The sequence below is a fragment of the Vicugna pacos genome, chromosome 7 (genome assembly GCF_048564905.1).
Source record: "Vicugna pacos chromosome 7, VicPac4, whole genome shotgun sequence".
Lineage (NCBI taxonomy): Eukaryota > Metazoa > Chordata > Mammalia > Artiodactyla > Camelidae > Vicugna > Vicugna pacos.
The window spans coordinates 25,803,457-25,816,661 of record NC_132993.1 but is presented as its reverse complement, the minus strand read 5'-3'; the positions used below and the strand labels follow the sequence as shown (position 1 = coordinate 25,816,661).

Below are 13,205 nucleotides of genomic sequence, written 5' to 3'. Positions count from 1 at the left end.
CTTGAGTGGAGTTTATTCAAAGCAGTTATTTGCAATCAATGCCACTATCATTACTACAGTCTACACTCCAATATTACATTTACATTTGCCTCTTACTAGTATTTGTGTGTATAAATATGTAGAGACACAAACATTTTCTTACATCAAAACCTGGACTAGGAAAGAAGTCCATTAAGATTAAAAGCATATGTTTTTCCTAACAGTGTCTTAGTCTTCAAAGAATCAGTTCTTATTCTACTGTTATTGAAGTCTGTTATTCAAATCTTGTTAAATATCAGCAATTTATGGTAAACCTTGAAAATAAAGAAATATTGGGATTTTAATCATATTTCTATGAATTTTCAGTGGGTCTCTGCTGAGTACCTTACACTGTAATTATTTTATCCACTTTTCTGATGTTAGAAGTTAAGAAACTCAACGGGAATCATGCAGGAAAGAAACAGGAAGAATGATCTTTTTCTTTGACTTTCAATTTCATCATTTTCTCACTTTTTTCTTCAGATATTAAACACTTGCATTGGTATTTTGTTTTTACTCATCCCTTTTTTATTTCAGTCTTTAGTTTTCCTCAGTTGATATTTTTATGTTAGAGACTGGTGGAATAATACTTCCCTACACGGAATATTTTTGATAACATGTTCCTATTTAGAAGGTGTGTAGTAAAAAGATACTGAAATGTAGGTAACCGTAGATATTTTAATGAAGTACTTATTCATTCAGGAGATGTTTATTTAATCCTCAAGTGCCAGGTTCTAAGAAAGATGCTGCAGTTACGATCTGAGGAAGAGACAGACATATTGTAGCTCAAATAAATACAAGGTGTCTTAGCCGATCAGGCTGCTCTAACAGAATTCCATAGACTAAGGTGGTTTATAAACACTAGAATTTTTTTCTCACTGTTCTGGAGACTGGAAGTCCAAGAGCAAGACACTGGCAGGTTCCATGTCTAGTGAGGACTGTTTTCCCAGACCACTGTTTTTTCACTATAAGCTCACGCTTCAGAAGGGGCGAGGGATCTCTCTGGGCTTTCTTCCATAAGGGCACCAACCGCTCATGTTGTTCAGAGCCCTCGTGACCTAATCACGTCCCAAAGACCCCCACCTCCAAATACCCTCACTTTGCAGGGGGTTAGGATTCTAACATGTGAATTCTGGAGGGATATAAACATTCAGTCCCTTGCACAGGGATTATGTAAAAAAATCAAATGAAGACAAGTAGAGATACCAATGCAAATGTCCACTAACTGTGCAGCCTCTCCCTTCCTGCTCCTCCTGCACTCCTGCCAGGCTCAATCTCTCCGACGAGGCAGCAGGGAGCTCCTTGCCTTTCCAAAGCCTCCACTGGCCTCCGCAGGTATGTCTAATGACAGTCTGCCCTTCCATCTCCCTGTATAGAATGCCAGCATTCACTCTTGGCTCATTGGACCTCTCTGGGCTGCTCACTTCCCTGGGAGCATCGCCTGCACTTTACTGCCACCGTGAGTTTGCTCGGGCTCATCGCTCAGCCACACATGTTCTCAGCTCTCTGCCGGCCAGGATCCTCCAACCTTTCCCTCAAAGCCTGCGTTGTGTGCTTTTGATATCCACGTTTACCTTCTTTCAGCCCCTCTCCTCCTTTAGGCATCTGTCTACTTTTTATTGAATATGGCTGCAACCTTCTGAAATGCAGGAATAAGCAAGCAAGCAAACAAACTTGAACTCATGCATATCTGTCTCCTACAGAGCCTACAATTGCTTTCTGTTCTGTTTGGAATAAAGAGTGCACAGGATGTAAACACTGAATACGTTCATTTGATGTACAGAGACTGTTTCCCAAGCATTTAATTTGTTTCTACTCTGTGCCAGACTCAGAGTCTGGCAATAAGCTATAGATGTGATAGACAAGTTGATAAACTACATGCAGTCTGTTAAGTGCTCTAGTAGAAGTGAGCACAGGAAATTTATAGGAGTGGTACTAATTCAGGTGAGTCAATAAATGGTGAAAGCATGGATGAATATGTGAATGAATAATTTATTTTAATTCTCTCGAGCTGACATTTAGTACTCGGCAGTCCTCCTGATGAGTAAAATCACCTTGATAATCTGCTGCAGCTACAATGCATGTCCTAATTTCTTCCTTCACAACGTTTGTTAATAACACTCAAGTGATTCAGTGTAGTCTAATGAGTGTGGTACACCTGCTTTCTCAGCTGCCTCATCCTGGCTTTCGCTACTACACGGACTGAAGTCTCCAACTGCGAAGTTAAAAGCAATTTGGGAATTTAAAAAATAATGTTTAAGCATAAGGTTAACTTAATGGTTCATTATTGAAAACAGGTAAAATACATTTAGTGCTTCTGTGATTTGTGTTTAATCCCTGTCCACCATTTTAACACTTTATTAATTTACTTTCCCTGGTTTTCTACTTATGATGATTTGAAATATCCTCTTTTTGGAGTCCTTTACAAAAAGAACCTCAGGGTCTTATTTTTTATGGACTTTTTTGTGTTATGGCCCTTTCACTAAAAAAATCCCGTGTCACTATTTTGGCCTTTTTTGTCTTTTAATCACAAAAATTAAGGAGGCTTCCTGAACTTACAGTGTACTTGGCATCATGATCCAGTAGGTGTTTTGAACTCAGCATAATCAGATGATGCACCTCAGATATAATCCAGTGACTCGGGGTCATTGTCAGACAATGACAGACAATATACAGTTTAGACATCAGGTGTTTCTTGATACGTTCCAGCAGAGGTTTAGTGGCGATTACTCAGCAAAACTGCCATATAGCAAACAGTCAAACGTGACCTGCAGTTGAGTTTAGAAATGTTTCTTTAGTTGGTCAGTTTTCTTTCTTTTTTTATTTCTTGTTGCCATTTTATGTTAGACCCCTGTGAGCTCAGATTCATAAAACGAAAGATATCATATCTTAGGAGAAGGAAAATAAAGTAAGGAGCGGGGTTGAGAATGCCTGAGGAAGGGGAGCGTATTTATACATATTGTTCAGAGAAAGCTACTCCAATGAGTAGCTTTTGATCAGAGACCTGATTGGAACGAGCCTGGCAGACAGTTGGGGCAAAAGATTCCAGAAAGAGTGACAGCAAGTGGCAAGCAAGCCCTGAAGCTTCAAATGCTTAAGGAACAGAAGAGAAGCCAAGGTGGCTAGAATAGAACAGAGTGGTAAGAATTGGGATCATCATGGGTGTGAGTGGTCACGTATAGGATCCGCCAGCCCAGGAAAGAGTCCATAATTTATTCTGAGTAAGATGAAAAAAAAGGTATTGGAAGGAGCTGACCCAAGGAGTTACACACAATCTGAAATGTACTTTAAACAATTACTTTAGCTACAGATTGCGTTAGCTTTCTTATGCTACAAAACAAATTACTACAAACTTAGTGGCTTAAAACCACTGAGCTGGATCCTCTACTCAGGGCCTCATACATCTAGAATCAAGATGCCAGCTGTGTTGTTTTATTTGAAGCCCAGGGTCCTGTTCCAAGAGTGTGAAGACTGTGGGTAGAACTTACTTCCTTGTGGTTCCAAGATTGAGGTCCAGGTCCCCAGTCCTTTGTTTGTTTGTTTTTCCCATCTTAACCATTTTTCTACTGTGGTAAACAAACAAACAAACTCATCACGTAAAATTCATCACCTTAACCCTTTTTAAGTGTGCAGTTCAGTAGTGTTAAGTATACTCACATTGCCATTGCTATAAAACAGATTTCCAGAACTTCTTCATCTTGCAAATCGGAAACTCTGTGCCCATGTAACAACTCCCCTTTTCCCCCTTCCCTCATCTCTTGGCAACCACCCTTCTGCCATCTCTCCTTGTGAATTTGACTGCTTTGGCTTCCTCGTCTTAGTTGAAGCCTACAGTATTTTCCTTTTTATGACTGGCTCATTTGTTTGTATGACTGTTAGCCTGGGGTGGGGGGTGGGAATTTCAGATCCTAGGGGCCACTCTCAGTTCCTAGCCACTCCCCCTGGGAGCTGACTTCTTCACAGCCAGCAGGAGAATCTCTCACACTTTGGCTCTCTCTCTCTCTGTCTTTTCCCAATTTGCCAAGACAGAACCTCCTACAGAAGAACATAATCACCTCCATCACTTTGCCACATAATGTTTCCTAATCAAGGAAATGATTATCCCATCATATTCAGAGGTCCTACCCACCCTCAAGTGGAGGGGATTATACCAGGTGTATACAACAGGGTGTGGAAATTGGGGTGGGGAGCATCTCAGAATCCCACCTACCAGGTAAAGGGGGAGCAGAATTGTGATAGGGCAAGAGAAGAAGCTGGAGGCTACTCAGAAGGCAGGCCATTGCTTCACAAAATGTAATGTGTATCTGAATCTCCCGGGGATTGTGTTAAAACGTAGATTCTGACTTGGTGAGGCTACGGTGGCGAGCTGACTCTCCTAGCCATCTCCTAGGTGATGGTGATGCTGCTTGTGGAAGAGAAGATGTAGGCTTGCATGGCAGTGGCTTGGGCTGGGGTGCTAACAGTGGAGACGAGAAATGGTCTGGTTAAGGAAGTATTTTGAAGGTAGACCCAAAAAGGTTTGTTGAGGAGGAAACAGAGGCGTAAGAATGACCTCTACGTTTAGGGGATGGCAAAGATTGTAGGAGGAACCTGTTGCAAGACAGAAGTCAATTGTTCAGTTGTGGGTGCGCTAAGTTAGAGTCCAAGTAGAGATGATCACTAAATGCTTTGGAAAAAAAAGAGTTTAGAAATTGTATGCATTGTTAACTAGAGTCTTAAAATTTTGTGTTTCTATGCACCACAGCTATGAGACCCTTCCTAGGTGTGCTTGGAATTTATTGTACTGTTATTAAAAATTTAAGCATTTAAAAAGTCTCATTGATTCGTGCTGCAGTTTCTCTCTCTACTTCTTTTATGTTAACATTAGTAAAACAAGCAGTGGTTTCTTGTCCCCTTGCCAATGTTCTTTACAATGAAATCAACATTATTATTCAGATCTTTAAAACTGTTTCTAGAAGCCCAAATGTGCATATTTAAAGCATCCTGTATTCAAACAATCTCTAAGAATAGAGCTAGGTTGTAAAATGAAGTAAGTTTTCCACACCTATTATTGATTCTGGTGGATGCCTCAATAGGAAATGAACTACCTAATTTTCTCTGGTTATAGAGGCAGTTTCATGGAGTAACTAATTATTATTTCTTTCCTGGGCTAAATTATTCAAAATCAGCTTGGTTACATTATGAGAGCTTGCATGGAGGTCAATCCTCATTGACTGCCTTATCACAAAAAGAAGATGGCATACACTAGAGTTGTTTGGAAGTATGATTTCTTATCATTTCTCTGAACACCAGCCATGTAAAATCTTGGCCTTACCCATGCTCATGTCTGAAAGAAAAGCATTTGAAAGGATGTAAGCTGAAAACAGTGCTGCCACCTGCTCTTTCATGGGATGGCTGCAAAAATGCTAGAGTTTAGCCAAATAAAAGTTAAGACTTGGACTCACAACATCTCATATATTTTAATAGACCTTTAGATAAACGCTACCCGTTCTTAGCACTGCTTGGGTGCTAGCTCAGTTAATGGCCAGTGAAATAAGGTTGTGAGAGATGGTTTGTGGTTTCAGGTGGTAGTGAAATAAAGGCAACATAGGGCAGTTTTGGTTCAGAGAACTCTTTATTCTGTAGAACAGATGAAAATTCACTTTACTATAAGCAAAAATCTTTATAGAAAGCCCTGTTTTATTTTTCTTACTGTTAAACAATAAAATCTGGTAGGTTTTATGACCAGAAAAAAAAAATGGGGAGAAGGGAAGGAAGAAGATATTTCAAGGCTAGCCTAGTGATTACATTGTTATAAATAAGACCCTGAGCAGATGGAAATTAAACCACATCACTCAGTGGCAGGGATGAGAGAAAGTCTAAAGCAACCTCCCCCTGTGGAGAGTGCTAAGGAAGTCAGAACTTATCTCTTATCATCTGGACACCCTTCAATCTGAAACCTTAGGATGAAGTACCTGATGTGACAATTAGATTTCCTCCTGATTTGGACGAGCCTGGTGGCTCAACAAGGCTGTTGTTGAACCCTGCACTTGTTCTGTAAGCATCTTTTTATAGCGTATCATATTAATACCAAGAATCCAAATCTAAGCATAGAGTTGTTTCTTAGTATTGGAGTGGAATTGGATCCAGGACCCCGTGAGATACCAAAACCCAAGAATGCCCAAGTCCCTGTGGCATTTGCATATAATCTACACACATTCTCACGTATACTTACAATCACCTCTAGATTATTTGTAGTACCTGATACAGTGTAAATGCTATGGAAATAGTTGTAAATACAACCTAAATGCTATGTAGATAATTGCCAGCCCTTGACAAATTCCAGTTTCCTTTCTGGAACTTTCTGGAATTTTTTTTTCCTGAATATTTTTGCTCCGAGATTGGTTGAAGCTGCAGGTGTGGAGCCTGTGGCCACAGAGGGCAGACTGTAATTGTTTTAAGAATTGATTTAAAGATGCCTCAGTTTTTCCTATTATTGTATCTATTTTTTATGTAATATATTAACTAATTTTTAATATTAAATTTAGCTTTTACATATTAACTTCAGAAACTAACTTCTTACCTTTTTTTTCCCTAGGAGCATTGAATCAAAAAAATTGGGGAAAGAAATATCCAACATGTAATAGCCCCAAACAATCTCCTATCAATATTGATGAAGATCTTACGCAAGTAAATGTGAATCTTAAGAAACTTAAATTTCAGGGTTGGGATAAAACATCTATGGAAAACACATTCATTCATAACACTGGGAAAACAGGTAAAATGTTTGCATTTTGTTTGTGACTTTAAGATGTTTATCAGATCTAGAGTATGTTTAGGTTATTTTCATTTTATTTTCCTTGACTAATAAGGTACAAGAAATCAAATAGAACATAGAAAATTGGAAGTTTAGACATTTTGAAAATGTATACAAAAAATTAAATGACTAAAGTCATCATGTCATGTTCTCCAGTAATATAACAATAAAGATGTTTCACTGGAAGATGTGATAAAGATAATGTAATACATAGCCAGTGTAATTTAATAACCCCATTACTGGTTAATCACTTAGTCAATCAGGACTTCTTTTTCTTGGGCATTTTATTTGCTCTTGTCTGCTCAGCCTTTTGCTATATTCAATATTTGGATGTGAAAAAAGCAATCTACTGTAATTGAATTTTAAGAAATTACTAACCCTTCTGTATAGAAAGTTTAAAATTACCATTCTTAGGAAATACTCTCTAAGTTTGTTTTCTTTGTATGCAAAATATAATACTGTAAGAAATTCCAGTAAACGATAGACAAAATAATTTATAAAAGTAAACAGCATTCTTTTTCTGACATTATATTTTCAATGAAATTGTATGTATATCATGAAGTTATATAAAAACAAATATATTCATAGGAAAAAGATTAGAAAAAATACTCACTATAATAGCAGCTATGCCGGAGTGGTTTTATCATTAATGAATTTTTATTCTCTATTTTCCATATTTTGGTAATATAATTATTTGAATGTGGTAATTTAATTTTAAGTCTCATGAGAGTAAAAATTTTTCTACATCGGTGCCTGATACATAATAAGCACTCAATAAGTATTTGTTGAATGAATAATTAAGAAAATAATTACGTTATAATATATTATTAATTAAATACTTGAAAGTATTTTGTCCCAAATCTTGACATTTTAATTACCAGCTTTAAAGGATGTTACAAAGCAGTAAAGCATGTAATCTCTGCTTTGTTTTTCCTAGTGGAGTGTGGTCAAGCCCTTGATCTTTAGTCACACTTTTTAGGTTTCACTACTGGCCATTTAAAGCACAGTGTGGAACCCTGAGCAAGCTACTTAACTTCACTGTGACTCAATTTCCTCATCTGTAGTAGGAACCTTAAAGGTATTGTCTTCCTAGGATTACGTGAGGACCAAATATTTGGTACATGTAAAGTAGCGTAATGCATGGCACGTTGTAAGTGATAAATAAATGTTGACCGTTATTGTTATTGTGCATGTTATGGCTATGATTATTCATGACAGTTTGTATCCCTAGCTGGCTGGCCAATATGTTGGATTCAGTTCCAAGTGCCAACAGTGGTTTCTGCCTAATAGAACAAAGACTATTTAAAGTTGATTGAGAGGCTCTGAAATCTTGCCTTAGGCTCTCAAGAGAATCATTTATTTCCAGATAATCAGATAATATCTGCTATGAAGCTTAAATAGAAGAGTTTAAGATTCTGAGAGTTGCCATCAATTGTTCAAACATGAGATGGCTGAAACCCTTTCAGTAGGGATGAGTCTCCCGACTCCCTTGATGCAGTCTAGGGCAGGAGTTCTGAAGCTTGATGAAGCCTGGGGTGGTGCTTAGAGGCACAAGGAGGTGGGATAAGAGCAGCAGCTTGATAAGGAGTAGAAACAGGCTGAATGTGGTGGGGGGAGGGGCGGTATCCCCAGAAGACTTTTCTTCTTTCCACCCTTCTGTTCTTTCTCTCTGTGACTGACCCTCTCCTTGCCACCCTGTGCCTTAGGGGAGCAGGGCTTTGGGCGACCGGCCTTCTCAGGATGCCAAACAAACTGGACAGGTGAACTGGCTGTCTCCTGCTTATAGTGTTGTAGTGCAGTTAAGGTCTGAGGTTTTTTTTACGCTTGTGGCAATAAGATACATTAAATATACTATGCAGACTTACGAAGTTCAGCTTCCAAGATGGTGACTTACTTGTTTAATTTATCAAATAAATTATTTTCTTAATGTACCTTAATTGAAGAAAATTCAGTTAAATTGATAATTTTGATTTTCAGAGACTTAAATGCAATTTTATTGTTTTGTTAAAGTGGAAATTAACCTCACTAATGACTACCGTCTCAGTGGAGGAGTTTCCGAAATGGTGTTCAAAGCAAGCAAGATAACTTTTCACTGGGGGAAATGCAATATGTCGTCTGATGGGTCAGAACACAGTTTAGAAGGACAAAAATTTCCACTTGAGGTAAGTCCGCTAGTTACTCTTTCATTTTCTAAATCACTAGGATTTTATTTAGCATATAATTTGATTCATTTGTAATCAAGCTTTATAATTTATACAGTTATATTTTGTTTACTTGGTTGAAATCTGTCTTCCTCACTAGACTAAGGTCAATAAGAACCATATTGGATTTCCCACTTCCTGGTAATCCAGAGTGTCACATTATAGACGATCAACAAATGTTGACAAGTGAATGAATGAATGAAATTCTTTTCATAGCCTCAGTAGGAAAAAAAAAAGTCGGGGGGCATTTTCATCAACATACTGGAAAATAAAAAAAACTTCAAATTAAAATGAGAAAAATTTTCAGATTCATATTTGTCAAAATAAATGTAATTATAATAAATAATGAATGTGCAGTGAAATGTGTAAACACTTTCACATGGATCTGGAGAAAGTATAAATTGGTAGACTTTCTGCAGGGCAGTTCACTTGTTTTTATCAAGAACTTTAAATATTTTATTCTCAATATTCAACATTTCAGTTTATAGCAGCTTAAAGAATAAAGACATGCTCAAAAATTTATATGCAAAGATTTGTTTAAGTGAAGTAAGCCAGAAAGAGAAAGAAAAATGCCATACGATATCACTCATATGTGGAATCTAAAATAAAGAAAAAAAGAGGATACTAATGAGGTAGAGGGCGGGGGAAGGGATAAATTTGGGAGTTTGAGATTTACAAATGTTAGCCACTGTATATAAAAATAGATTTTTTTAAAAAACAAGCTTTTTCTGTGTAGCACAGGGAACTATATTCAATATCTTATAATAACCTTTAATGAAAACAAATATATGTATGTATATGCATGACTGGGACATTGTGCTGTACGCCACAAATCGACACATTATAACTCACTGTACTTCAATTAAAAAATACAATAATAAGAATTAAAACAAAAGGAAATGATTAAATACACTGTGATGGATTATTATAGATCTTGTAAAAATCATTTTATTGAATGACTTACTTTACACAAAAGATTCATCATAAGATATTAATGCCTTAAAAAAGCTGAATATAAAATAATATACACAGTATTATTATTATTCCAAATTTTGTAAAACGTGAAACTAATTAGTGTCTGAGAGTACAGAGTCTGCGTCAAATTCCCAAATTTTCTACATTACCTGTAATAAAGCTGTATTACTTTTATAATCCAAAATCTTTATTGATAATAAAAATGAGTTCGTTATTTCATAAAGAATTAAAAAATCTTAATGTGGATATGCACATTCAAATTTATGGTTTAAAATATTTAATATATTAAATATCCTTAAAGAAGACCATATTTATCAAATTTGGTTTGTCAAAAATACAAAAGGGGATGGGTATAGCTCAGTGGTAGAGTGCATGCTTAGCGTGCATGGGGTCCTGGGTTTAATTCCAAGTTACCTCCCTTTAAAAAAAACCTAATTACTCTCGCTCCCCTCAAAATACAAAAGTCAGCTCATTAAACACACAACATTCTCATTTCTGAGAGTAGCTGTCCCTCAATACTGTTTACTTAGAATAAAGATGAAAATCAAGAAAAACCCTAACAACAAAAACCGTGATTCAGCAAAAGAAATGGTACAGAACCTGTGTATTAAACCTCATACACTTTTTTTAATTTAAAAGCCCTTCAAATCATCTCTCAGAGATATCATTTGTTTGTTGTTTGTCTTTTAAAATACTTCCCATGTAATTGTGCAGGCAGGGAAATTAGGGGGCATCCTTGACCTGCCCTTTCTGGCTTCCCATGTCCTATAACCAGGTCTCCTCAGTTCTGCCCCTAAATGATGTGGGAGGTCAGAAAAAGGTTCAAACCACCTTTGTCTCTTGCTTGGATTTGTAAGTCTCTGCACTTGGTTTCTCTCCACTCTTAATACATCCCACTCTACCTTCATTCCCCAGCCCTGCCCTCTCTCCATCAAGGCCTTTGCATTGCCCTCCAGCTCAAACAGCTGGGCCTGCCTCTTTCTCCTTCCCAGTGTGGCCCCTGCCGATCTGTCCAGCCTCATCGCTCTCCTCTCCTCACAGAAGCTCAGCTGAAACCCTGCCAAACTGCTTTCAGTTTCCTATACTTCTCCTACTTTGCTGCCTGGAGGCCTTTTGGTAGCTGGTCCCTCAGACTTGAACACACATTCATCTCTTCTGCCTTTTCATCTGTCAGCTTTTAAGCCACTCATCCTTCAAGGGTCAGCTTAGAAATCCTCTCTCTAAAAGGGCTTTGGTGACCACCCAAGGCAGGAGCCGCTGACTTCCTCTGCTTCACGCCCGCTGTTTCTCTGATCGTAACCCTAACTGCACACTGATCTTCGCAGAGGCTTTCTGTTCTTCCCTTAGTTAAACTTCTAAACCCACCTGAGTTATCTCATTTCCAGGCCCATGACAGGAGGAGCACCAATTTATCAGTGAGTGTAGAGGCTGTTACAGGTAGTTATATGGACTGAAGTAGACATGAATATAGCCTCGCAGCAGGAGAGACTTAAAACAAGCAACTTAAAACTCTTGGTATTTTTTAGGTAGAAGCAGAGAGGCCTTGAGAGTTTCACTCTTAATAGAGCTCAGTGCAATAATGTCCAATGCTGGTAACTCAGACCATCAAGAAAAGAGTGTCTATTCAAGAAAGAATGAAACTATATTTGAAAGAATTCCATCAAAATGGTTAAAAATCACATTTGGTAATTTATTACATTTGATAACTACTCTAGCAAAATATTCAGTGTCCCCTGGTAATGTCAAAGTGGTAATTTCAGTTCTAGACCTAACTTTGTATTTCTGTCTTCACTGAAGGATGCAAAGTGATGGTAAATATAGTTGTCTACACACATAACTGATAAAATGTTTTGAAAATTCAAAAAGTATAGAATTATATAGTTTATAGAGTTTTTCAAATAGAATTTATTGAACTGGTCATTTATCTTATTGTCTTTTTGCTGACTTTTGTCAAGTCTTTGTGCGTACTAAAGCCATCATTGTTACATTTATAGATGCAAATCTACTGCTTTGATGTGGACCGATTTTCAAGTTTTGAGGAAGCAGTGAAAGGAAAAGGGAAGTTGAGAGCTTTATCCATTTTATTTGAGGTAATCATTATATGGAGACTTATTTAGCACTAACTTTTCAATCATGAGAAATATCAAAACACACTTTATAACAAATAGGAGAGCTCACAAGTGGGATGATAACTGGTGGTCATTTTTTGAAGAGAACAACCCCTTGGCTGGTACGTTTGGAAGGGGGTCTTGTATTCATTCCTTGGGGACATCAATTCCAGCTGGAGCCAATCCATGCACTTATATACCACGAGTTTTGCTTACTTGCTTATTTGTACATGCAAGGCATCGTCAGGACACAGCATATTGAATTTTTATTGTGTGAGTTTTTATTGAATTTTAAAGTGTGAATTACACTTTAAAATGTCCTAGTCTTAATGGAAAATTTAAAAGTTACCTGATTTTTGTTTGTTTATTTGTTCTTACCTTGCTGTGAAAAATGTGCATTCAGAGAACATTACTTGTGAATACTTAAAATGGAATTCACTAATCTTTACACTTTCTTATAACAGTCAGTCAAATATTTTATCCTGGTTTTAGAATGTCATTCTTCTTTAATAGGTCGGAATAGAAGAAAATTTGGATTACAAAGCAATTATTGATGGAGTCGAGAGGGTTAGTCGCTTTGGTAAGCTATTTGGAGAAATCTCTTTCTTCCAGATCCTACTTTGGATACATATGAATTTTTACAATATTGTGAAAATCTCTTGTGTTAGAAGGAAGACATTTGTAAAGAGGAGAATTCTCTCACTTCTTACACTTGACAATTTGTACGTTTCTCACTAAAGAACAATTTATCAGAAATTTGTGATGCCTGAAAATCATGAAATGTTAATGTACACAGGAAGTTGAAGTTTTCTAATTTTATTATTGAAAATTATCTAATCACATCATGCATTTAAATGTATTTTTTAATTTTGTCTCTGTTAAAGACTAATTTATCATCTGAAAACAATTAAATTTGTAAAAATCGTATTTTAAAGTGAAAAGGGAATTATTACTCAAATTCAAATGGATTCCCTAGTGGTTTCCTTGGTGAGTCCTTTGCTTTACCAGTGTGACAAGAAAAGGTTTTTGGAGGAAGGTGAATGCTTACATAGAACAGGATGGACTGAGCTTTTATACTGGTACCACTGTCTCATGGATCTTGTCATT

The 13,205-nt window shown here is 37.0% G+C and overlaps 1 protein-coding gene across 3 annotated transcripts in view; it reads left to right on the top strand.

Moving 5' to 3' along the window:
* PTPRZ1 (protein tyrosine phosphatase receptor type Z1) overlaps positions 1–13,205 on the top strand; it is a 162,776-nt gene that overhangs the window by 81,229 nt on the left and 68,342 nt on the right. For all 3 annotated transcript variants that reach the window (XM_031674223.2, XM_031674222.2, XM_072964593.1), the window contains exons 3-6: positions 6,596–6,775; positions 8,825–8,976; positions 11,985–12,080; positions 12,612–12,678. In XM_031674223.2, the coding sequence (XP_031530083.1) occupies positions 6,596–6,775; positions 8,825–8,976; positions 11,985–12,080; positions 12,612–12,678 (495 nt within the window). The remainder of the gene's footprint in view (positions 1–6,595; positions 6,776–8,824; positions 8,977–11,984; positions 12,081–12,611; positions 12,679–13,205) is intronic.